This window comes from Macaca thibetana, chromosome 10 (genome assembly GCF_024542745.1).
Source record: "Macaca thibetana thibetana isolate TM-01 chromosome 10, ASM2454274v1, whole genome shotgun sequence".
NCBI lineage: Eukaryota > Metazoa > Chordata > Mammalia > Primates > Cercopithecidae > Macaca > Macaca thibetana.
Window position 1 is genome coordinate 33,090,578 of NC_065587.1, and position 26,642 is coordinate 33,117,219.

Here is a 26,642-nt window from a genome sequence, read left to right on the forward strand (position 1 = left end):
GGGGACTGACAGCTCCTGACCCTGATTCTCTACCACAGCTAAGTGTGTCCAGGCCAATTCCCATGGAACCTGGTGCAGGCATGACCTCTGGCAAGAGCGGTCACAGTGGACGACAGATCTGGGCCTCTAGAAGTGACTGGCATCACCTCGTGTCTAATCTTCCTTTCCTTGGGACATTTTACTCTGTTTCTCTTAGAGCTTCCAAGGAATGCAGGACAGAAACGTCCACATGTAAAGACGTGTGCATTTAATGCCCAGGGACCTACCATGGGCCCAGCCCTGGGTATCTTCCTAGCTGGTTCATAGCCTTTTGGTTACTCCTTAAATTCCACCAGAGCTGCCCACTTGAGGAAGAGGAGCAGGTAGCCACCCCCTCCTTTGCAGATGATACAGACTGTGCGTCTCTCCGTCCAGTATTTTATCAGGCAGCAGCTGGAACCTGGCACGAACACACAGGGTTAGAAATGGCGTAGGGTAGGCCGGGCGCGGTGGCTCACGCCTGTAATCCCAGCACTTTGGGAGGCTGAGGCAGGCCGATCACAAGGTCAGGAGATCCAGACCATCCTGGCTAACACGGTGAAACCCCGCCTCTACTAAAAATATAAAAATTAGCCGGGTGTGGTGGCAGGCGCCTGTAGTTCCAGCTACTCAGGAGGCCGAGGCAGGAGAGTGGTGTGAACCCAGGAGGCGGAGCTTGCAGACAGCCGAGACTGCGCCACTGCATTCTAGCCTGGGTGACAGAGCGAGACTCCATCTCAAAAAAAAAAAAAAAAAAAAGATAATGGCATAGTGTAGGGTGGACAGGAGGAAAGGCAGGCCCTGCATCTGAGCTGTACCTCCTACTGTCTCCAACACCTAAAACATCCCAGTCTGTTCATCTACACAATGAGCAGAATATCCATTTTGAGACTGGGAAGAGTGGAGATAAGGTCAGTATGAATATAGAAATAAGGTATAGATATCCTGCTTGAAACCTTCCAAATGCCTGTTTCACTTAGAAAAAATTCTAAACTCCTGTCCATGGCCTATAGTGCTGGATGCACTCTGGCCCTGCCTGGCTCCTGAGTCTTGTCTCCCTCACTCTTCCCCTCTCACCATCCTCCAGGGAACAATCTCCTTCGGCTCTGCAGACGCTCCAAGCTTGTTCCCAGTCTGTGTTTGCACTTGCTTCTCCCTGCACCCAGCATCCTGTCACGTGGCCCAGGCCTCCATGAGGCTGTCTCTGACCACGCAGTCCACGGGAGCACGCCCAGACACTCTCTCACCACTGCCTTTTACTTTCTGTCAGTTGACACCAGCTGACATGATCTCATTCGCTTACTGACGTGTGAGGGCAGGAAATGTGTCTGTCTCGCTTATCACCAACTCTCCAGCTCTTACTGCCTAGGACAGGGTGTGTGCTGGAATATGTGATGGGGGAGTGAATGCACGCTAAGTCTAGACGATGCCCGGAGCGGGCTATAGACCCACTCATGTGAACTTCCGCTCACCCCCGCCCCAGAATCTTCCCAGGCCCAGATCTCCCTTTTCTCTGAGTGTTCCCACTCCCCAGCCAGCAGGCCATGTTTTAGGGCTGGACCCAGCACCATCTGGAATTGAAACTCCTGATTAGGCCTCCTCGCATGTGAAACTGGGCTGCAGCCCCACCCCCGGGGAGAGTGGCCCTCACTTTCTTTGGTGACACAAAGCTGCTCCTACCCAGGGAGAGCCTGATGGAGTTCAGTGTCCACTTATGGTCTAGTCGTGCCACCCTGGGTACTGGGGCCGGTCACCCTCCTCCTGGGTAAGGCAGGAATCAGGCTGGGGTGGGGACAGTGTTCTGTTACTCTTGAACATGTGCTTTGAGAGGAGCAGCATAAATAAAGAGACACAGCCAAGGGAAAGGTGTATATTTAAAATTCCTCCCCTTCATTTTCTTCTTCAAACGAATCAGTCCCCACTTCTTCATAATCCTTCTCCAGGGCAGCTAAGTCTTCCCTGGCCTCAGAAAATTCTCCTTCTTCCATTCCCTCTCCGACATACCAATGCACAAAGGCCCGCTTGGCGTACATGAGGTCAAACTTGTGGTCGAGGCGGGCCCAGGCCTCCGCAATGGCCGTGGTGTTGCTGAGCATGCAGACGGCCCGCTGCACCTTGGCCAGGTCTCCCCCGGGCACCACAGTCGGGGGCTGGTAGTTGATGCCCACCTGAGGGACAGAGAAAGAGGAGGAGCCACAGAAGAAGATTCAAGTCAGTCAGAGGATAACTCAGGATGGGGCATCTTGGTCACCTGGCATGGCTTCAAGTCACGGTCATGGGCGTGGGAGTGGGTCTGTGGGATGCAGCAGGCGGGATGGGACTGGGGAAGCCAGCAGGTGGTGAGGGAGGAGCTGAAGAGAAAGTGAAAGCAGGCGGGGCAACAGAGCACAAACCCATCTCTACAAAAAAAAAAATTAGGCATGGTGGCCACGCCTACTAGTCCCAGCTACTCAGGGAGGCTGAGGTGGGAGGAATACTTGAGCCCATGAGGTCAAGGCTACAGTGGGCTACAGTGGTACCACTGTACTCTAGTAGCAGGGACAGAGTGAGACCCTGTCTCTCTTTTTTTTTTTTTTTTTTTTTTTTTTTTTTGAGACGGAGTCTCGCTCTGTCGCCCAGGCTGGAGTGCAGTGGCCAGATCTCAGCTCACTACAAGCTCCGCCTCCCAGGTTTACGCCATTCTCCTGCCTCAGCCTCCCAAGTAGCTGGGACTACAGGCGCCTGCCACCTCGCCCGGCTAAGTTTTTGTATTTTTAGTAGAGACAGGGTTTCACTGTGTTACCCAGGATGGTCTCGATCTCCTGACCTCGTGATCCGCCCGTCTCGGCCTCCCAAAGTGCTGGGATTACAGGCTTGAGCCACCGCACCCGGCCCTCTCTTTTTTTTTTTTGAGACGGAGTCTCGCCCTGTTGCCCAGGCTGGAGTGCAGTGGCACAGTCTCGGCTCACTGCAAGCTCCGCCTCCCAGGTTCACGCCATTCTCCTGCCTCAGCCTTCCGAGTAACTGGGACTACAGGCGCCCGCCACCACGCCTGGCTAATTTTTTGTAGTTTTAGTAGAGATGGGGTTTCACCGTGTTGTCCAGGATGGTCTCGATCTCCTGACCTCGTGATCCGCCCGTCTCGGCCTCCCAAAGTGCTGGGATTACAGGCATGAGCCACTGCGCCCAGCCAACCCTGTCTCTTAAAAAACAAACAAGGCCGGGCATGGTGGCTCAAGCCTGTAATCCCAGCACTTTGGGAGGCCAAGACGGGCGGATCACGAGGTCAGCAGATCGAGACCATCCTGGCTAACCCAGTGAAACCCCGTCTCTACTAAAACATACAAAAAACTAGCCGGGCGAGGTGGCGGGCGCCTGTAGTCCCAGCTACTCGGGAGGCTGAGGCAGGAGAATGGCGTAAACCCGGGAGGCGGAGCTTGCAGTGAGCTGAGATCCGGCCACTGCACTCCAGCCTGGGCGACAGAGCGAGACTCCGTCTCAAAAAATAAACAAACAAACAACAACAACAAAAAAAAGTAGGTGGGGAAGGGCTGGGCAATCAAAGGCTAGAGAAGGAGGACAGGGCTGGTATAGGGGGCTCAGCAAGTAGGCAAATGAGTCACGAGCAACATTAGGAGCGGGTGGGGAGGTGTCTGGTACATGTGTATGTGTAAGAGGGAAATGCATTCTAGATGCGAAGTTATTCAAAAGCGTACTCTCCCCCAAGTGGTCATCTGAAGCTCCTCTTTAGTTGTGTTGCAAGTAAATTTAAGGAAGTTTCCCTGCCAAGAGTGAAAACTGTTGGAAGAGGTCACAGGGATATTCCAGAGCAGTAAATAAAGAGAGCCGAAAGGCCCTGGGGTGGTGCTGGTGTTAACCAGGCTCTATGTTTTTGGAAATCGGGAGTTCTTAGAAGAAAAGCAGGGACTCCAATCCAAGAAGGCTGTTGAAGGTCTTGCCAAGTTCTGGCAGCATGGCAGGTCTCCCAGGCTCAGCCCAGCTCCGTCTTGCGGTGGCGCCGCTATCCTGGAAATCTCTCTTCTTCCCAACACATGTCCCAAACCAAAGCCAACCCCAGGAACCATGGGAAACTGGGACAAGTCTAACGTGGCAAACCGTGACATTACTTATGGGGACTGAGAACCACAGGGATGTCCTCGGCCACCTCTCCCACTGAGACCACCACATTTTAATTGCCAGTCTCTTAAATCCATAGCTTTAAAATGCACATCCTCCTGAGGGGCTGGGGTGGGAATGGCAGCCAGCTGTGCAGCAACATGGGTAGCCAGCCAGCCACTGGGCCCACAGCAGCCGTCATTCCTCTTAGGCACAGGTGGCATCTTGGAGGCGGAGGTGCTACTGGGAGAGGGGCAAAGTGGGGAAGGGAAAGGCAATGAATATGAACTTGGCCACGTCACATATGTTGCTAGATCTGAACCGACTGCCATAAACCTTGAGCCTGGGCCAGCTTGCCCTCCTCTAAGTGCTAACATCTCTTGACCTGAGTCAAGCGGGGACAAGCACTGCTGGAGAGAATGTAAGATGCAGTTTAGGCCGGGCGCGGTGGCTCAAGCCTGTAATCCCAGCACTTTGGGAGGCCGAGACGGGCGGATCACGAGGTCAGGAGATCGAGACCATCCTGGCTAACCCGGTGAAACCCCGTCTCTACTAAAAAGTACAAAAAACCAGCCGGGCGAGGTGGCGGGCGCCTGTAATCCCAGCTACTCGGGAGGCTGAGGCAGGAGAATGGCGTAAACCTGGGAGGCGGAGCTTGTAGTGAGCTGAGATCTGGCCACTGCACTCCAGCCTGGGCGACAGAGCGAGACTCCGTCTCAAAAAAAAAAAAAAAAAAAAAAGATGCAGTTTAGCAGCATTCACTCCAGGGAACGTACTTTTCTTAGCTTATGCTAATGCTACCATAATGATCCTTCAGGACATAACCCCAGAGCTTCTGCTGGAAGGAGAGAATGAGGGGGCATTTCCTTTTTGTTAATTTCCCCATCACCCGCCATGTCTCTCTCATTCATTCTCTTTTTTTCCCATTCATTCTCCTACTAGCTTGTTGTTTGTTTCCATTTGAAAAAGAAAAAAGAACTTCATGTTTTGGAAGACCTTGACTGGGTTTGCCAGGATGATTAGAACTGCCACAAAAAAAATAAGCATAGTGTTGAGGCAAAATTGTATATGTAGCTAGGAGGATAGCAGTGAAAAGGAATGCCACACTCTTCACTCAGCAGAACAGCCAGGTCAAAGCCTCAGACTCACACAGGGCAGCCATGAGGCCAGCAGGCAGCTGGTGCCTCACACTTGTAACTCCTGCCAGGAAGAACTGAGGCATGTTCATCTCTTCACCTCCAGCAACGGAGACAAATCCTGACACATAATAGGTACCCGTAAAACCTCTGAATGATTGAAAGCATGACTAGGGGCCGGGCTTGGTGGCTCATGCCTGTAATCCCAGTGCTTTGGGAGGCCGAGGTGGGTGGATCACCTGAGGTCAGGAGTTTGAGACCAGCCTGGCCAATATGGTGAAACCCCATCTCTACTAAAAATACAAAAATTAGCCAGGCATGGTGGTGCACACCAGTAATCCCAGCTACTTGGGAGGCAAAGGCAAGAGAATCACTTGAACCCAGGAGGCGGAGGTTGTAGTGAGGCAAGATCGCACCACTGCACTCCAGCCCGGGCAACAGAGCAAGACTCCGTCTCAGGGGAAAAAAATTTAAAAAAATAAAATAAAAAGAGAGAGCACGACTAGAGGACACTAGTTAAAGGGAATGTGGTAGCTGTTATGATGGCAGAATCTGACAAAAGACCATGAGGGGAGTGGCTGAGCTGTTCACATGCACAGCCAGGCTGCATGCCTGCCGGTCCAGCTCAGAGGGTTGACTTCAACCATTCGGCATTCCTGGTCCTGGGGCCCCAGGGCCTACCCTCGCTATTTCGTATCTCCCCACTGACTCTCTGAGCCTGGCATTTTCCAGACTGCGGGCACCTGGTCAACCACCAGTCACGCGGCTTGCTGGTTTTTGCTTATTCCTGGTTAATGGCAATGGAAAATAGCAATCATAGAATAACTATAAAAGTATCTTATTACTCCAAATTGATTGAGATGTGCAGGATAGATATTTACATTTTCAAAATAAATTGGGAGAGCACATCTTTGTGTGAGAGGGAGGCATCATACTCCTCTGGCAACTGGAATAATTTGGTTAACTCTAAAATTAAAATGGCCACAAAATCATGCTGTACAAGGAAGCGTAAAATATCCATGAAAACTAACTTTAAGTTGGAGGCCGGGTGCGGTGGCTCACGCCTGTAATCTCAGCACTTTGGGAGGCCAAGATGGGTGGATCACAGGGTCAAGAGATCAAGACCATCCTGGCTAACATGGTGAAACCCCCCTCTCTACCAAAAATACAAAAATTGGCCGGGTGTGGTGGCTCAAGCCTGTAATCTCAGCACTTTGGGAGGCCGAGATGGGCGGATCACGAGGTCAGGAAATCGAGACCATCCTGGCTAACACGGTGAAACCCCGTCTCTACTAAAAAAAATACAAAAAACTAGCCGGGCGTGGTGGGGGGCGCCTGTAGTCTCAGCTACTCGGGAGGCTGAGGCGGGAGAATGGTGTAAACGCGGGAGGCGGAGCTTGCAGTGAGCTGAGATCCGGCCACTGCACTCCAGCCTGGGTGACAGAGTGAGACTCCATCTCAAAAAAAAAAAAAAATACAAAAATTAGGCAGGGTGGGGATGGGTGCCTGTAGTCCCAGCTACTCGGGAGGCTGAGGCAGGAGAATGGCATGGACCCGGGAGGCAGGGCTTGCAGTGAGCCGAGATCGTGCCACTGCACTCCAGCCTGGGTGACAGAGAGAGATTCTGTCTCACAAAAAAAAAAAAAAAAAAAAAAAAAAAAGGGCCAGGAGCGGTGGCGTATGCCTGTAATCCCAGCACTTCGGGAGGCCAAGGCAGGCAGATCACGAGGTCAGGAGATCGAGACCATCCTGGCTAACATGGTGAAACCCTGTCTCTACTAAAAATACAAAAAATTAGCCGGGCGTGGTGGCCAGCACCTGTAGTCCCAGCTACTCGGGAGGCTGAGGCAGGAGAATGACGTGAACCCAGGAGGCAGAGCTTGCAGTGAGCCGAGATCGCGCCACTGCACTCCAGCTTGGGTGACAGAGCAAGACTCACAAAAATAAAAATAAAAAATAAATAATAAATAAAGGCCAGGAGCAGTGGCTCACGCCTGTAATCCCAGCACTTTGGGAGGCCTAGGCAGGTGGATCATGAGGTCAGGAGATCGAGATCATCCTGGGTAACACGGTGAAACCCTGTCTCTACTAAAAATACAAAAAATTAGCCAGGTGTGGAGGCGGGCGCCTGTAGTCCCAGCTGCTTGGGAGGCTGAGGCAGGAGAATGGCGTGAACCTGGGAGGCGGAGCTTGCAATGAGCCGAGATTGTGCCACTGCACTCCAGCCTGGGCGACAGAGTGAGACTCCGTCTCAAAAAAAAAAAACAAATAACTAACATTAGGCAAATTGAATTAAATCATGAACACCAAAAGCATGGCCCTTCAGGTCAGTAGATTCCGGCCAATACCAAATCATTACTTGTTGCTCAGTAAACAAAACCAAAGGTGATTAACCAATTTAAAATAGCACCAAACTTTTCTAAAATGGCCGAAACAGACAAAACTTTAACAGCATTTGTGTCTCAACCAAAGCTGAATTCCACTCATGTTACATTTGGTTGAAGTGCCCCTCCCCTTATCATCACATAAAGCCTAAAGCACCCATGGAATTGCGTATCTTTGGTAATCTCCCTCTGCTTCTCTGGTCCTCTCCCCCCTTCCTAAGTCATCAGCTCTCACCTTGAAGCCTGTAGGACACCAGTCTACAAACTGGATGGTCCTCTTGGTCTTGATGGCAGCAATAGCAACGTTCACATCCTTGGGCACCACGTCGCCCCGGTAGAGCATGCAGCAGGCCATGTACTTGCCATGTCTTGGGTCGCACTTCACCATCTGGCTGTTGGGCTCAAAGCAGGAGCTGGTGATCTCGGCCACGGAGAGCTGTTCGTGATAGGCTTTCTCGGCAGAGATGATGGGCGCGTAGGTGACCAGCGGGAAGTGGATGCGGGGATAGGGTACCAGGTTGGTCTGGAACTCAGTGAGGTCCACATTGAGGGCCCCGTCAAAGCGGAGAGAAGCAGTGATTGAGGACACAATCTGACTGATGAGGCGGTTGAGGTTGGTATAGGTAGGGCGCTCGATGTCGAGGTTCCTGCGGCAGATGTCATAGATGGCTTCGTTGTCCACCATGAAAGCACAATCTGAATGTTCCAGCGTGGTGTGGGTGGTCAGGATGGAGTTGTAGGGCTCCACCACTGCAGTAGAGACCTGGGGGGCTGGGTAGATGGCAAACTCCAGCTTGGATTTCTTGCCATAATCCAGGGAGAGGCGTTCCATCAGCAGAGAAGTGAAGCCGGAGCCAGTGCCTCCACCAAAACTGTGGAAAATCAGGAAACCCTGCAGGCCAGAGCAAGCGTCTGTCTGGGGAGAGCAGGACAGGAGAAGAAATCATGAAGACAAGTTTCTGAGAACACCCCACAGTGAAAAACGCCAGACCACCCACTCTGTCTGCCCCATCCCACCTCTCTACAGTGTTTTGTGGATGAAATCAAAACAGCTATGAAGAAGTAAGGAAATAAAAGGAGTTGTACTGATCTTTGGAGGAGTGGCTAAAATATGGGATGGGGCCAGGCACAGTGACTCAATGCCTGTCTGAGTCAGGAGGCTCCATTGAGGCCGAGGATCCATTGAGGCCAAGGATCCATTGGCCTTGGGAAGCTGAGGCAGGAGGATCCATTGAGGCCAGGAGTTCCCAACCAGCCCGGGCAACATAGTAAGATCTACAAAAAATTGTAAAAATGAACTGGGCATGGTGGCGCACACCTGTAGTCCCAGTTACTTGGGATGCTGAGGGAGGGGGATCACTTGAGCCCAGGAGCTCACAGCTGCAGAAATCTATGATCACACCACTGTACTCTGGCCTGGATGACAGAGCAAGACTCTGTCTCTATTTGTGTTTTAATAGGATGGCAAGCTGCAGGGGCACACGCCTCTAGGTACATGAAGGTTTCAGCCCACTAGCTTGGTTGAACAGGGAATGAGAGTTTCAGAACCACAGTGGATGGTGACTTTGCCCTTTGGGGGCCCCAACTCCTTGCCCACTCTCCCTGCTATTGTCATTTGATTTTGTGGGAACTGCTACCTACAGACTTCAACCTAACCTTGGAAGGTGACTCAGGGCACCAATTTCAGAAAGGTACATGGAGCCGGAAAGCCTGAGTTCTAACATCAACTTTGCCATTTCTTGGTTGTAAGAACTTGAGCAAGTTACTGAACCTCTCCAAACTTCTGTTCCTTCTTTTTTATTTTGAGACAGTGTCTCGCTCTGTCGCCAGGCTGGAGTGCAGTGGTGCAATCTTGGTTCACTGCAACCTCCGCCTTCTGGGTTCAAGCAATTCTCCTGCCTCAGCCTCCTGAGTAGCTGTGACTACAGGCACCTGCCACCATGCCCAGCTAATTTTTTGTATTTTTAGTAGAGATGGGGTTTCACCATGTTGGCCAGGATGGTCTCCATTTCTTGACCTCGTGATCCGCCCCCCTTAGCCTTCCAAAGTGCTGGGATTACAGGTATGCGCCACTGTGCCCGGCCACTTCTCTTCCTTCTTAGTGAAAATGGGGACAATAGAAAATCCTCATAAGGTTATTGTGACAATTAAATGAAATAGCATAACATGCTGAGCAAGGACTGATGCGTTGTAGGCACGGATGTCAGCTCTTATCAGAGAATTCACAGAATCACAGGATTTTCCCACTGGGTGTGATTTGAACTTTTGGGGACCACAGACAGCTTTGAGGCCAATGACCCTGACAAGCCCTCCTCTAAACAGAAAAAGTGAACATATGCAAAAATTTGGCACCCAGCCGGGTGCGGTGGCTCAAGTCTGTAATCCCAGCACTTTGGGAGGCCGAGACGGGCGGATCACGAGGTCAGGAGATTGAGACCATCCTGGCGAACACAGTGAAACCCCGTCTCTACTAAAAAAATACAAAAAACTAGCTGGGCGAGGTGGCAGGCGCCTGTAGTCCCAGCTACTCGGGAGGCTGAGGCAGGAGAATGGCGTAAACCCGGGAGGCGGAGCTTGCAGTGAGCTGAGATCTGGCCACTGCACTCCAGCCTGGGCGATAGAGCGAGACTCCGACTCCAAAAAAAAAAAAAAAAAAAAAAAATTGGCACCCTTAGCTCCCAGGCAAAGAACATGTGATCAGGTCCAAGCTTTTCCACTTACAGATAAGCAAATGGAAGCTTAAAGAAAGAAAGTGACACAACCTACAACTCAGAGCTTTATAGTCCAACCAACTGAGTTCAAGCCCCAACTCTGCCACTTTTTAGCTGTGTGACCCAGGCTAAGATATTGAACCACCCCGGCCCTCACTTTCTTCATCTGTAAAGTACAGAAGGAGACCTCCTAAGTATAATTAGTAAGGATTAAATGAAGGAATGTACTTGACATTTGTAATGGCATTTGTAAGTGCCCAAATGGATCAGCAATCTCTTCCTCTTCTCTTCCAAGTTAAATGCTTTGTTAACCTGTGTTTCCAACCAGCAGAGACCTCATCCTGCCTTACACCCGGAAGCTTCCCCAGATACTACCAGAGAGTATCAATGAGTAGGGCCTCAGCCTGGAACACAGTCTATGATGCCAACACAGAGGAAGGGGCATCATCCCTTTGCGTGCTTCTTAAAGAATTTAAGCAGAAATTCCCAAACCTTAGGAGCTCCATCCTATAGCCGGGGGTCACATGCCTCTCCTCAGCCTCATCAAAGAGGCATGGGGCCAATTGTGTCCACTCCAGCCGGGCCCACCCATCCCCTGCCCTCCTGACTCTTACCAGCTTCCGTATGCGGTCCAGCACCAGGTCAATGCTCTCTTTGCCCACCGTGTAGTGGCCCCGGGCATAATTGTTGGCTGCATCCTCCTTTCCTGTGATGAGCTGCTCTGGATGGAAGAGCTGGCGGTAGGTTCCTGCCCGAACCTCATCTTCCAAGAGAGGAAGACCGTTAGGTCCTACTGCCCAGGGGAGAAGCCCCCCTCCCTATCACACTACCGCAGGACCCCCTTCCGGTCTCCCCTACCTATAAAACTCCACGGAGGTTTTAAGCCAGACCACATCATAATGAATCCGCAAAAGGCTACGAGAATTCCTGGGGAGCTCAGGGACTAACAGAGCCAAGGCCTGTGGCTCATGTGGGTGGTGAGAAGCAGGCTGCCCTACTGGCTGGAACCCTAAAAAGCCTGAGCTTTACAAAGCTCATCCAACACCGCCGGCGCAGTGGCTCACGCCTGCAATCCTAACACTTTGGGGTGCCAAGGCGGGCGGATTGCCTGAGCTTAGGAGTTCGAGACTAGCCTGGGCAAGATGGTGAAACCCCATCTCTACTAAAATACAAAAAATTAGCCGGGTGTGGTGGCGTGCGCTTGTAGTCCCAGCTACTCAGGAGGCTGAGGCAGGAGAGAATCGCTTGAACCTGGGAGGCAGAGGCTGAGGTGATCGAGATCTTGCACTGCACTCCAGCCTGGGCAACAAGACAGAGCAAGACTCCATCTCCAAAAAAAAAACCCACAATGACAAAACTTGGGCTGGCCGGGCGCCATGGCTCACGCCTGTAATCCCAGCATTTTGGGAGGCCAAAGCAGGCAGATCACGAGGTCAGGAGATCGAGAACATGTTGGCTAACATGGTGAAACCTCATCTCTACTAAAAATACAAAAAATTAGCCAGGCGTGGTGGCGGGCGCCTGTAGTCCCAGCTACTTGGGAGGCTGAGGCAGGAGAATGGTGTGAACCCGGGAGGTGGAGCTTGCAGTGAGCCAAGATCATGCCACTGCATTCCAGCCTGGGCGACAGAATGAGACTCCGTCTCAAAAATAAAAAAAATAAAAAATAAGCAAAATACCAAAAAACAAAAAACAAAGCGCATCGAACACCAATGCCAGCTGCCTCTCCTCCCTTCCACCTTGACCCTCAAGGTTTCCCTTTCATTTTTCCTTTCATGCTGCAAGGTGTACCAACAGTTTAACTTAAGTCCATTTACATTAACATGTTCTAGGGACATGGAGAAAGATTCAGGATGATCTGCCCAGAACCTAGACCCTCCCAAGAGTTGTCCCACCCCTCAACTCCACCTCGTGGTGGCAATAACACATGCCAGGCATTAGACATATTTTAGAATAATGTGAAGCAAAGCTATGTTCCAGGTCCTAGAGGAGCAAGAGCCCTAGAGAGGCCTTTAAGGGGTCTCTGCTCACTTCCAAGGGTCCACACAAGCAGATCAAGACACATCAGGCCCCAACTATGTCGCCTTTTCTCTTTGGGGTTCCTCTACTGCGTGCAGAAAAGTCATCTGTGCAGTGGCCTGGGAGGTAACCTGCACTTTGTGCATTGGTACAAAGCATCAAGGGGGTGGAGCATCTGCCCTCTGTTGCCCCTAGACATTGGTGTTCAGGCACTATAGTTCACGCCCAGTCCTCTTTGGGGAACTGTCCATGTCTTGCTTGATGAGCGAGGCTTGAAGCTGGGGAAATCCTGATGTTCAACTGAGAGTTGACCCAGGGGTCAGAAATGGGGGAAGTAGCACTATTGGGGGATAGTGTGGGAGGTGGAGATCTGCCCAGACATGAGGCAGAATTCCTCTACGTTTCCTAAACCTGAAGGAACCTCATTCCAGAACTCCAGCAGCCCCTGGCTGTGAAGGAATGTGCCCGCCGTGATAGGCCCCTTTGTGTGTAAGATGCTCTGAGGTTATACCCACCCCTGAGGGCAGACTCCGAAACCTATACTTAGGGAAACTGGTCACTTAGGGGAGTCTTATAATTCCTACAATTATTTGGGTTTTCTTATCCTTAGTATTTAGTAGCAATGTGACCATTTTGGCACGGCGCCGCAGGCCTCGGGGGTTTGAGTGGGAGGCATTTTGTTCGGCATAGAGTCTTGATCACTGTTATGAGATTCTCCGAGAATGTGGGGACCCCAAGGAGCTGACAGATGTCACGTGGGGTGGGAGGCTCCGGTTGCACCAGCCCCACCTTCCAGCTAGAGAGGCTCCTTCCTTAGCTACTGTGGGTCAATGCCTCTGCGGTTTCACGGTGTTCTCTGTGGAGAGGATCTCCGCCCCCACTCACCCACTACGGTAGGCTCCAGATCTATCATGACGGCCCGGGGCACGTGCTTCCCATTGCCAGTCTCGCTGAAAAAGGTGGTGAAGGAGTCATCATCATTGATCTTGCTGGCTTGAGCATCAAAAGTGCCATCTGCCTGGATGCCGTGTTCCAGGCAGAAGAGCTCCCAGCAGGCATTGCCAATCTGAACTCCTGCTTGGCCCACGTGGACTGATATGCATTCCCGCTGTGGGGAGAGGGAAGCATCGAGGTGGTCAGAGAGTCCAGGCCCCCAGCATGCCTTTGCCCTACACCCCCGTAACATTCACCTTGCAGGCCAGCCCGGCCCCAGCCCCGCACTGCCAGCTGGCGTTGAGGCTGCAGGTGCCCCAGCTCTAGAGCAGCTGGACCAGGACTTAGATCTAAAGAAGACACAGCTGTTTTGTGCTTTGCTCTGAAGGTTGCCTCCCAGGGTTAACCTTTTACACCAGGAAAGAAAAACAGAGGGCGGTTGCAAAGATGAAGCAAGGGGCTAATTCCAAACCACAAGACTCCTGCACTGGTGAAGAAGGCCCAAGGAAGAACTGGTGATCATGGCAGAAACTCCTTCAACCTACTCCCACGCAAGCCAGCATTCATAGCCACTCCTGACCCTGACTTTCTGAGCATTGTGCACACATGTGTACATACACGCACACACAGTCTCAGGGTATCACAGAGCGAATGAGCACTCATGAAAGGAACATGCTCTGGAAGTATACGCCATGTCAGTAGTATCATGGTTACCGGTGTAGAAGTAAAGGATTATTTGTTATCCCAAGAGAGGATTGGGAGGGTATAAATTGGGCCCCTCCTGCATGCCAAACAATTGGAAAATCTTTGCAGCCCCATAGCCTGCCCCTTACCTATGCCAGGCCAAGTGTCAAGGAAAGCTGACCCCGGAGTGTCCTTAGCTCTGCCTTGCTCTGATGTGAAGCCACAAGTGCCTGATTGGTATTTGTACTAACAGCTTAAGATGGGGAGTGCGCTGACGGGAATGTAAATTGGTTCAGCCACCGTGGAAAACAGCTTGGAGATTTCTCAAAGAACTTAGAACTACCATTTCACTCAGCAATCCTGTTACCGGGTATACATCCAAAAGAAAATCGTCCTACCAAAAAGACACGTGCACTCACACATTCATGACAGCACTCTTCACAACAGCAAAGACACAGAACCAACCAGGTGCCCAGCAACGGTGGGCTGGATACAGAAAATGTGGTACATATACACCATGGAATACTACGCAGCCCCCAAAAAAGAATGAAATCATATCCTTTGCAGCAACATGGATGCAGCTGGAGGTTATTATCCTATGCAAATTAATGCAGGAATAGAAAACCAAATACCACATGTTCTTATAAGTGGGAGCTAAACATGGGGTACTCATGGACAGAAAAATGGCAACAGTAGATATTGGGGACTACTAGAGTGGGGAAGGAAGGAGGGGGCAAGGATTGGAAAACTAACTATTGGGTACTATGCTCACTACCTGGATGTCGGGATTAATTGTACTCCAAACCTTGGCATCACGATATATACCAGTGTAACAAATCTGCACATGTACTCTCTGAATCTAAAGTAAAAGTTGAAATGATTAAAGAAAAAGGGGGGTGGGGAGAGTGTTTTGTGTGTGTGTGTGTGTGTGTGTGTGTGCGCATGCACGCGCAGGGATGATAGACTCATCGTCCCACCCACACCTTGCCCTGGGGAAGCAGTGGCCCACACAAGGTGGCACTGTGCCTGGGGCAGCTGCCTGAGCCCAACAGGAAGCATGTGCCAGGTCTGTGGGTTTCTATTTTTATCTATGACCTGCCCTGGCATTTTCCAGCTCCAGGTAACCCAAGCCAGGGGCAGAGCTTCCAGAGGGCACGGCTGAGCACAGAAGCCAGTAGATTCCACATCAAAGTGTGGGGCTCCTGGGGACGTGGAAGAATTTCTGGGCATGGAGAGCAGGGCAGCTGCCTCGAGTAGCATCTTGAGGGGTCAGAGTGTCAGGACCATTGCCCCGTAGTTCAATTTTACAACTGTGCCCCCACCCTAGTCCTGTCTCTGCGCTGGAGCTGAGTGACACCTGGTCCTTGCCTTGAGGGAGGATGAGCACGAGGATGAGCACGGGGCAGCCCGACACGGGGTGAAGTCCGACGGGGGACGCAACCCGCTGGATCTCCGTAAGCCTGGTGGCTAGGGAGAGGCTTTACCCACAGAGCGGCCCACGCCCCAGGTTCACACCTGGCCTTCTCAGTTTACTTTCTGTGCTGCATGGCCTGGGCTGAGTTACTGAACCTGTCCTCATCTGAAAAGTATAAGTTAGCCAGAGTTGTTGATGCTGTCTTGCCATTATCATTTTCATTACGGTACTACCTGGTAGCATTTTTCTCCACCGGGAAGCAGCACACATAGAAGGAGCTCCCGGGTCCCTGCTCCTCTCTCCTTTATTGTGGGGTCTAGTCTCTGCCTCCATCTGAGGGTTCAATTCAGACCTAAGGAAAGCAGCGTCTGTATCCAGAAGCCACCAACAACCAGCGAGTTATCCACCCAGACCACGGCGTCACATTCAGCACATGGCTGTGGCTTCCCAGGGAGGTGTGGAAGCTGAGGGGACTCTGGAGAGGCCCGAGGGGGGCCCGGTCCTATATATTATCCTTATAAGTGACAGTATCCTCTGTGGTCCTAACCCTCGGCCTTCTGGGTCTGTCGCCCCCTCACCACCACCACATCCCGACCACCCTCTAGTCCTGCCTACGGTGCTGCCCGGCCCCCAGCCTGCTCTCACTTCTGGAACATTCTGGGGCTTTCCAGGGAGGATGCAGGGATATTTTAGGAAAATCAAAGATCATGGGAGGAAGAGTCAAGGATCTGGGGAACTGAAAACCACTAGCATGACGACAACGTTTTTAGCCTCTTTTAATGCCCTCTTTAATCTCACACTAATACATATGCCAGTCTTTACAAAATGTCTGTCTCTTTCTCTCTCCCCTGCCCCCGTCATGCGCGCGCGCGCACACACACACACACACACACACACACCCCTTAGAAAGAGCTATTTTCCCTATTGAACTCGCTCGTAAGAATAATGGGAGGCATAAAATAGACTCAGAAATGACTGACAGATTCATAGGTGCTCCCAAAAGCGAAAAGTAGCTACAGCAATCAAGAGAGAAGGAAGGTCCCTGCTAACAGGTACCAGGCTCCTTGGAGAGAGGGAGGCGTCCAGGTCCAGGGTGGGGAGTGTGCTAGATAAGCCTGGAATGTTGCATAGCGCCTGGAGGCACGGAGGCTAACCCAGGCGCTGCCCGAGCACCTGAAGAGGCTCCCGTTGCCTAAGACAGACAACCTGAGCCTCACAAGGAGTGATGGCAGCATTTGAGTGAAGCAGGATGCACAGATGAAAATCTGCAAGTCCTCAAAGAAAACCCCCAGAGAAAAACTCATTTGTCCCTATCCAGACAGCCCTGTTAGTTAGGGAAGCCTCTTTTTGTTTTCTTTTCTTTTTTTTTTTTTCTTTGGAGACGGAGTCTCGCTCTGTCGCCCAGGCTGGAGTGCAGTGATGCAGTCTTGGCTCACTGCAAGCTCCGACTACCGGATTCACACCATTCTCCTGCCTCAGCCTCCCGAGTAGCTGGGACTACAGGCACCCGCCACCACGCCCGGCTAATTTTTTGTATTTTTAGTAGAGATGAGGTTTCACTGTGTTAGCCAGGATAAAGAAGGCTCTTTTTCTTTAATCGAAGAATGTCTGCTAAGCAATGTGGACCAAATAATAGATTATGCAATATTGCCCTATTTCATCTTCTAATTACGTGATTGATTTGGACAAGAATGCCAGCATCATTAGGTGAAAGACTGATGGGAACTGAATCTTCGCCTAGAGCCAAAGAATCACTGTTACAGTCACAAGGGGGAAAGTAAGTCCCAGGGTCTCCAGCCTAAGACTGCGATCAACCTCAGCATCGCTAATTGTGGGCCACCCCGACACTGAGGACCTCCTGATGGGACTCAGTGTGACACGCACCACCTGTGAGGCCTTCGTCTCAAAAACACTCAGCCTTCATCACTGAGCCCGGTAGATTCACCTTCCACTTCACAGGCAACACAGGGATCAGAGGGTTAAGTTTAGTGACATCAGAGAAAACAAAATCAATCCAGAAGGTGGAACATCCTACAGGGCAGCTAGTCCAGGTTTGTTTTTTTTTTTTTTTTTTTTTTTTCTTTTTTTGGAGACGGAGTCTTGCTCCAGGCTGGAGTGCAGTGGCATGATCTTGGCTCACTGCAAGCTCCACCTCCCGGGTTCAGGCCATTCTCCTGCCTCAGCCTCCCAAGTTGCTGGGACTACAGGCGCCTGCCACCATGCCCAGCTAATTTTTTGTATTTTCAGTAGGGACAGGGTTTCACCATGTTAGCCAGGATGGTCTCGATCTCCTGACCTCATGATCTGCCCGCCTCAGCCTCCCAAAGTGCTGGGATTACAGGCGTGAGCCACCGTGCCCGGCCCAACCTTTTCAGCTCATGAGAAATGAAGAGCTGGGAGGGGCTGTTCCGTATCAAAGGAACTAAAGCACCACCACCACACGCGTCATGGAGACTCTGACTGAATTCTCATTTGAACAAATCAAAGTATTTGGGGGACAAATAAATTGATTTGCTTTGTTCAGTGTATTCATACAATTGTGGTTAAGTATGAAAACATCCTTATTTTTTAGAGTTGCATCCGAAGAATTTAGGGGTAAAATGTCCTGATGTCTGTACTTTAAAATCCTTTCCAAACACAGCAGATAACAGATGGAAAAATCATTCTTCTTAAATCTACATAATAGGTATATGGGTGGCACATTACTCTACTTTTCTGAAAGTTTGAAATTTTTCATAGTAAAAAGCAAAAATCATCAAAACAAAGGAGACAGAGAAAAAACAGGAGCAGGGACTGCCCTCTCCAGAACCCCCTTACCCTGGGCCATTGCACACAGTCACTTACTCAAACAATATTGACTACGTGCCTACTGTGTCAGGGCTTTGAAGTTCCAGGAAGAAATCACAAGTGAAATTCAAAGTTGCATGAGGCTTCATGGCACTGTGAGGTCCATGCCCAGCCGCAGCACTCTGCAGGCCTCTTGCACCTGCTCCTAGCAGGGACGGGGAGCAGCCCACAGCTCCGGCATCGAGCTCCCAGCTCAGGCACTGAGCTCGACTCCTGCAGCCATGCTGTCTCATCACCCTACCCAGCCTTTGGCCTGGAAGTTCCACAGAGCGGACCCAGTGCTGACGCCCCTGGGAGGCATCCTCACGTCCAAGAAAGGGCATCCATCTATCATAACCAGGGATGTTGTATCGGCTCCGAACATTTAGGATACCGGAGCTGGGCCAGCCTCATGGACCACCTAATAGGAATTCCTTCTGCATTATTTTACAGATGAAACAGTTGAGTTCAGAGAGGAAAAGGAACAAATTCAACGTGTCACAGCTCTGCAGCAGCAAAAGAGCCCGGATCAGAATCCAGGGCTTCTGACCCGGGCCTGACTTCTTTCCTTTAGACCACAGAGCCTCCTGCCTCACTTGCAGCTCTGAACTCCCAGGGCCTTGGGGTGTGCCCACATCTACGTCAATGCAAGACCAAGTTCGGATAGCAGAACTCCAAACAGGAAATGTCTCTGATGCAGAGCGAAATGGAGAATGGCTCATGGGGCGGTCTCTTTGAAAATGGGTCATCCTTCTCTGACAGAACCAGGCGTCTGCTTCTCGGTGCCCGTGTGTGCAGCTGGGGTTGGGGGCAAGGGGCAAGCTGACCCAGCAGAGGATATTTAAGTCATGCGCTCGCTCCAAACTCATATTTCAGATTCCCCTGTCTAGCCAATCAGGGCACATGCCTGTCACTCACACTGCTTCTCTCTCTCAGTTCTATTTTCAGTCTGGGCTTGTAGAGCTCAGACAAGTTCTGTACCCCTTGGCCCCTGTGAGGGGAGGAGATCCCCTGTTTGCTGCAGAAGCCTCTCCCACCCAGCTTCTTCTGGGGGGTGAAGAGGAGGGAGGTGCAGAGACTAAGGAGGTCCCTTCCTCATGAAAAGCATGCCACTTCTCACACAGCCCTCATGCTGGGATAGCGACAAAAGGCACCTACTCATTTCTATAGCAAATCTTTTTGTGTGGTTGAATTCGAGACAGCATCGTGAGGTACTGGGCTCTCATTCATCCTTCAGGTCTCCAGTTAAATGTCACTTCCTAAGGGAAGTCTGCAAAACCCCAAGACAGCATAGGGCCCTGCCGTGTGCTCCCCCATCCCCTTCATTCCTGTCATTGTAATCATCACATCGTATTATAGCTGCCTGTTCGTTTTCTCACCTTTCTAGTAGAGAACATAAGCTGTGTGAGGGCAAGGAACCTTTTTCACTCGTGGACTCCCCAGTACCGAGCCCAGTGCTTGAATGTAGCAGGTGCCCAGTTAACACAGGGAGGACTGGAATGAAAACCTTCCCTGAGGGGTTGCAGTCCATGCAACCAGGACAGTGGCCAATGCCCAAGAAGCATACAGGTCAAGCACGGAGGGAGTTCCAAGAAGGAGACATCTTCTAGCTTGGTTTCCTAAAGGAAGAATATTCACAAGGACTCTGTAGAAGGCAGACAGCCAAGATGATCTGGGACAGTCCAGGTGGATGCAGGAGCAGTGTGAGCAAGAGGCAGGAAAACGCAGGCTGGTTCCCGCACTGTCCGGAGCGCAGGCTGAGGAAGGGCAGGGCCAGTGAGACATCTAGGCCACCTGTGACCACTCTGCCTGGGGAACTACTGCCCGCTGAGCCAAGGCCCCTCGCTGGGAAGCATGCGCCCAGTGCCTATGTTTTGCAGAGCATCAGTGAAAGAAATTCTAGAACTTTGCAGCCCGTTTATAATTTTGCTGCAAGAAGCCCTTTTTTACATCAATCTTCTATTCTATTTTAATAATAGTCATTTCCTTTTGCTTTGTTCTCAGAGGACTAAGATAAGCTAATCACCATCCTTGGCAGAAGGAGACTTTGAAGCCTTAAAAAGGCTGTCTTGTGATACTATTTCCAAGTATCACAAGACGGTAAAAGTGGCATATCATCTGGGAGAGGGGCCGACGTGGGCCACAGTGTGTGCCCTGTGCAAGCCGGGGACCGCCCCCACTCCCTGACCACCTGTGCTCTCATGCCCCAGTTGCTCTCAGGAAGCACGTGATTACACCAAATTATCTCTACTTGTCAGGCTGGGATAATAGATCACATATATTTTAGGACCCAGGTCAGGGATGGCAAGTGAAAAGCAGGCCCACAGTGTCACAGAGGGGTAATTAAAGTAAGGACAGATGTGGCTCCTGAAGGGCTGCTGAATTCCCTCTGCTCAGAACTCTTCGATTATAGAGCATAATTGAAATCACTCATAACAAAGAATAGATAGCAAGCCAGACACAGCAAAACCAGAGTCAGCCTAAATTCACTTTAGTGAGTGAAGGTGGCTCGCGAGAGGGGCTCAGATGATAGACACTACAGTTACGGCAGCAACGGGGCTCACAGGAGGCCAGCTCTGGCCATGAGGCCATCTGCTAAGGAGACTCCCAGCATAAGAGGCCGGAGGACGTCAAAGGCCCTTGGGCTATGGCTGGCACTGGGGCAGGTGCAGGAGACACTTAGGAGTTTCAATCCGAAGCACACAGTGCCTGCTCCATCTCCTGCTCTCTTCTGCAGCTTATTATCTGAGAGAACTCCTAACAGGAAGACACTGCAGGGGAAATGCCAACCACAAAGGCCACAGATAGTGCTGTCCGTCCCTTGTGGCCTGAGGGAAAAGGAGCATTTGGTCTGCTTCCTCCCCCAGAGAGTGCCACATCCTCCCACCCACCCCCATCATCACCAGCCCTGTGTCCACCAGCTATTTCCCCCTCCAAAATTATTTTTAACTTTTAATCTCCCTTTGAAGGTCACTCTGGAGCCTCATCAGAAAGCACTCAACAATGGCATTAAGCCCCAAGCTCTGCATGGGCCTGGCCCGATGTTGGGGGCTCCCACTGGACTTACCAACCCAGCAGCTCTGCCCCAGCCGCTGCCCTGTGAGCCAAGGCCCCTCACTCAGAGGCATGTGCCCAGTGCCTCTGGGGAAACCTGCCCTTCGTGATGGGAGGGGAGGAGGAGGCAGCCATGACCTGCAGCGCCTGGGAGCCCACACCGTGCTCTGAGGTCAGAATACACCTATCAACTCCACAGAGCTCAGCCACGCCTGCCTACATGGGGTGATGGGCAGAAGGATATCCATTTGGCCCCCAGAACCCTCTAACTGCTCCATCGTGCTCCCAAGTTCTAAAGGAATGCACTTAAGGAAGCCGTGTTGCAGATGTTCCCACCTCCCTATAAACCACAGAAACTTTGTGCCCCGGTATCATTGGCATGGGCTTGGCTTAGGGCACCTGGCCAGAATTCTCCTACCGCTTCCCAAAAAAGGTGTCATAGTCTGAGCTCCCAGAGAGGTGCGTGCCAGAAGGACACTGGGAGCGGACGGGAATGGTCTGCTGTGGGAGTAGCCTGCTGGTCCCAGCATGGGCCGGTGGCTCAAGACAGAGGCTCTGGTGCCCAGCGAATGTAAACTCCAGCCCCTACTCAGCTTCTTACCAGCTGTGTAACTTTAGGCTCCAGGACAGAAATGCTAAAGGGTATTCGTGGTACCGTGTAGTGGGTAGCTGGGGGGAAGGGGTTGGGGGAAGGTTCACAGAGGAAAAATGCTCATCTGCCTAGTAGCTAGAGAAATGCATTTAAAAATATACATAAGGATTAATTACACTTTTCTTTTTTTTTTTTTTTTTTGAGACGGAGTCTCGCTCTGTCACCCAGGCTGGAGTGCAGTGGCGCGATCTCGGCTCACTGCAAGCTCCGCCTCCCGGGTTCACACCATTCTCCTGCCTCCGCCTCCCGAGTAGCTGGGACTACAGGCGCCTGCCACCTCACCCGGCTAATTTTTTTGTATTTTTTTTTTTTTAGTAGAGACGGGGTTTCACCGTGTTAGCCAGGATGGTCTCGATCTCCTGACCTCGTGATCCACCCGTCTCGGTCTCCCAAAGTGCTGGGATTACAGGCTTGAGCCACCGCGCCCAGCCAATTACACTTTTCTTACCCAGAACCTACAGAAATGACAAATCGAATTCTCCTTAACACCAAGGTCACCTCCTCCAAACCGCCTCCAGGGAGGGAAGTGGAGGAGACAGGACAGCAGCCTGAAACTTAATCCTTGGATTAATAAAGTCATTTTTGTAAGGGTGGGATTCTAGGGGTCTCGGTTTATAGATGTGTCATTTTAGCCTTTTACAAATGAGCCAAATGATATTTTAAAAGTTTCTGTGAGTATAAAATGTTCAACAAAAAATATTTGCCATCAAGACAGTGGAACGCACACAAGTTAAATGTTCTAGATAGAACCTGCTATACAAAATCGAGTGTTTCAAAATAAATGAAAGATATTCCCATTTCAAAATATTTAACCACAGGTTTTCAGCTAAACACCCAAATTCTTAAGCACATTCAAAATAAGGTTTTGCTGTTTGAATTGTTGATTTACCAGGCATTGTCAGAAACTCGTCTGTGGATCACACATTGAAGCTTGTGCACAGGGCTGGGTTAAGATCCTCGGCGCTCCTGTAAACACCCTCTGGGCTCCACTCTGTACCACAATGGCATTCAGATCCAAATTAAAGCATTCAAGGGAAGCACTTGGAAAATCCTAAAGCACTAGCTACCCGCTAGATATTATAAATATTAAATATCAATTCTAGAGTACGCAGCCTAGCATTTGCTTCAAAATTACGGAGGGAGGGAATAAATGAAGTGAGACAGGTCAGAAGTTGGTAATTACTGAAGTTAGATGACGTGTATAATGGCTCATTATACCATTTGCTTTCCGTTTGCATATGTTTGAAATTCCCTACCATAAAAAGTTTAAAAATAATAAAATTCATGTGGTGCCTTGGAAATTTGAATTATAACCCTCTTCATTTTGCAGGTAAAACAAACCCATCCAGAGAGGTTAAGTGACTTTCTTGAAGTCACACAGCTAGCTGCAGAGCCAAGAGTCAAAATTCTGAACTCGCAGCTCTGGGCCCCTTCTGTGGCCGCATACCAGGGGCCCCAGGCAGACATAGTTTCCTGTGGCCACCCTCCCTAATATTCCCAATTTCTTTCAGCTCCCAGGAGTGTCCGGGAGCCCGCGCGGAGGAGGGAGGGTGCTGACGAAACTGAAGCTGGAAGAGTAGAGCTCCGGGGAGCCAGGAGGCCCTGGGCACTGTCCAAAAGTAACAGGGCGGGGCGGAGGGGGTTCTCGCCTGCATTCTGGGTCACTGACAGCTGGAGCAAGCCTGCCCAGGGAACCTGACCTTGGCCATGACATAGGCTTATTCTGCCCTCCCTCTGCCCCCAACCTTTCCAGCCCATCTCCTTACTGCTGAAAGATCAGGGGTCCGGGAGGGATTCCTCGGATTCCGGGCTTTGGGAAAGTGGATTGGGGGCAAATGTTAGCCACCAGGGGCACTGGGGGCGGAGAGGGAGACCCTAGAGAGAGGAACTGCGTGTTTGGAGCCGCCCCTCGGTAAGATCCGCGTCTGCAAATGGAGAAGGGGGGGGCAGGGAAGGGAGCAGCCGCGAGCCCCCTAAGCCAGGGTAGGAAACAGGTCCAAGGTCCTCTGGCCTTTGGAAGCAGAGACTTCTGAGTCCCAGAGTCCTTCGACTCTGACCGCTGGAAAGACCTGGGAGCTGAGTGCGCCCGGAGGACCTCGCCGCGCTGGGGCTGTGCGTGCAGCAAACCCAAGCCGCTGGCGAGGGGGTGTGAGAACGACCTCCACGCGTGGGGGGACCGCGGCGCCCTAAGTCCCCTGTCACATTCCGGGCCCTGTCAATTAGGTTGGGTTTGGAGACGTGACTGCATCTGGTCCCACAGCCGCCCCGGCCCAGACCACCCATCCAGAATCCCCGGACTCGCCCTTCTCTCCACTCTGTCCACAGGCTGCCCACCGACCCCAGAATCTCGCCCGCTTCTCCGTCGGGTTCCCCAGGGTCTCCCTCCCCCTCGTCTGCGCGCAAAGCTCGCATTAGGTCCCTTTAAGGAACAACCGACCCCGGTCTCTTTTTCCCCCGTACGATAAAGGGCACCAGGTGTTCCCGCCCGAGGATGCGGACTCCTCGACCCTGAACTCCCACCCCCAGAAGGCCTTGAGCTCTGCAGCTCCAGGTGGCCGGGTCCGTGCGCCTCCCCGTAGATGCGGCTCTCTGCGCCTGCCGCACGCCTGCAGCCCTCCCTGCCCGGGGAAGCCTTACCATCGCTGCCGCTGTCCTCGCCCGCGCACCTCCCAGCTGGGCCTGCCCGCCCCGACTGCTCCAGATACGGCCGCCTCCGCCGTTGTGACACACCGGGAGGGGGGGAAGCCGGGGACAAGCGCGCCGGGCCCGCAGCTGCCCCCCGGCATCACAGTGCCGGGGAGGGGCGGGCAGGTCACAAAGGCCCCTCCCCGCCCACCCGCGGCTCAAATCTCTGGGTCCTCGGTCCCGCCTCCGCAGCCGGGGGCGCTGGCAGCAGGGACTGCGCCCGCGGGGGAGGCTGCCCTATTACCAAAGCGCACGTGTCCACGTTCCAGCACAGCCGGCGAGAGCAGCCTTCGTGACCCCAGCTGCTGGAGAAGGAAATGTAAAATGCAGCCAGGCGAATCGCGCGGGTCACCCCAAACTTCCGTTCTCCTCCGACCCCCTGGAAAGGCTCCCGACTCGGGTGTAGCTGACCCGAGCGGGCTGCAGCGGCCGCGGGTGCCCAGGTGCCGTCTCAGCCGGGCGGCCTAGGGCCGTGCGTGCTTGGCAAGCTGCAGGGCCTCTGCTCCCAAAGCCTGTGCCTCCTGCCGCCAAGGCCCTCCTGGCTGGTGGAGACGGAAATGAGATGGCATACACAGAGCTCCTGGTACAGGCAGGTGCTCAAGACTGTTCCTGTTTTTACCCTGGGGTACCTCCCACCTCCACCGGGATTTTCAAATCTCCCCCCTTAATCCCTTCCTACCTTTAAGCCCCAAACGTGCCAAGTCACATGTGTGTACTCCAGAACTCATACCAGGATTCCCCTGCCTCTGCCCAGTAGGAAGACCCGCTACAGATGCTGTTGTTGATTGCCCTCTGCTTGGGAAGGGGTGGGCACTTAGTAAGAGCCCCCCTTCACACTTTAGATGTTGGCCCCGTTGTCACCCTGCCCATCTCCCCTCACTTTCCCCCAGGTGGGTGATGGACGGGATGGTCTTTGTTCCTTGTTCTTTCCCTCCAGTGGTCAGTTCCATTCATGTTGAAAGGTGTACCCCAGCCTCTCTCTTCCAGTTTCCTCAGACAACTGACCACCAAACACCAAGCCGCCGCAGGCAAATTCATAGGTTTTCCTTAAGACAATACCACTTTAGGCCGGGCGCGGTGGCTCAAGCCTGTAATCCCAGCACTTTGGGAGGCCGAGGCGGGCGGATCACGAGGTCAGGAGATCGAGACCATCCTGGCTAACACGGTGAAACCCCGTCTCTACTAAAAATACGAAAAGAAATTAGCCGGGCGTGGTGGCGGGCGCCTGTAGTCCCAGCTACTCCGGAGGCTGAGGCAGGAGAATGGCGTGAACCCGGGAGGCGGAGCTTGCAGTGAGCCGAGATCGCGCCACTGCACTCCAGTCTGGGCGACAGAGCGAGACTCCGTCTCAAAAAAAAAAAAAAAGACAATACCACTTTAGCCAGACGCGGTAACTCCCGAAGTTTCCAAGCACAGTTAGAGATCTTTCTACTCTTCCACTCCGAAGACACGCCTGTTCGTGGCCAATAGAGAATGGGAGCAGATTTCTCCTTATGTATGCAGCAATCTGTTCTGTTCTGTTGGCCACCCATTCATAAGGGATAGTACCTGTGTCTTCATCATCTTTGCATTTGGGAGAGTACCAAACACAGTGATTTAAATACTGATAAAAACGGTACTTAGTAAAGCATGCATTGAATTTTTGTCTATCTTATAATGTAAGATCCTGACAATTAAGACTCAGGATTAAGCTAATTGTGCCAAGCACGTGATAAATGCTCAATGAAGGATTTCGGTTATTATTATAACTCTGTATGTATTTCTCTTCCAAACTCTCCCATAGCATATTCTATTACTTATTCCATAGTATTTCTTTCTTTTTTTTTTTTTTAGACAGAGTCTCACTCTGTTGCCCAGGCTGGAGTGCAGTGGCCTGATCTCCGCTCACTGCAACCTCCCCCTCCTGGGTTCAAGCGATTCTGCTGCCTCAGCCTCCCGAGCAGCTAGGACTACAGGCGCCCGCCACCATGCCCGGTTAATTTTTTGTATTTTTAGTGGAGACGGGGTTTCACCGTGTTACCCAGGATGGTG

General features: G+C 51.8%; 2 protein-coding genes across 2 annotated transcripts in view; both read right to left on the minus strand.

Moving 5' to 3' along the window:
* Window positions 1–26,642, minus strand: part of DGCR6 (DiGeorge syndrome critical region gene 6) — a 341,424-nt gene that overhangs the window by 139,887 nt on the left and 174,895 nt on the right. The window lies entirely within an intron of this gene.
* Window positions 1,875–25,263, minus strand: TUBA8 (tubulin alpha 8). Its single transcript, XM_050746203.1, has 5 exons — window positions 24,564–25,263; window positions 13,249–13,471; window positions 10,959–11,107; window positions 7,869–8,549; window positions 1,875–2,186 (listed from the first exon to the last, which is right to left on the minus strand). Exons 1-5 carry the CDS (start codon window positions 24,564–24,566, stop codon window positions 1,893–1,895), a joined length of 1,350 nt encoding a protein of 449 aa, XP_050602160.1. The 5' UTR covers window positions 24,567–25,263; the 3' UTR covers window positions 1,875–1,892.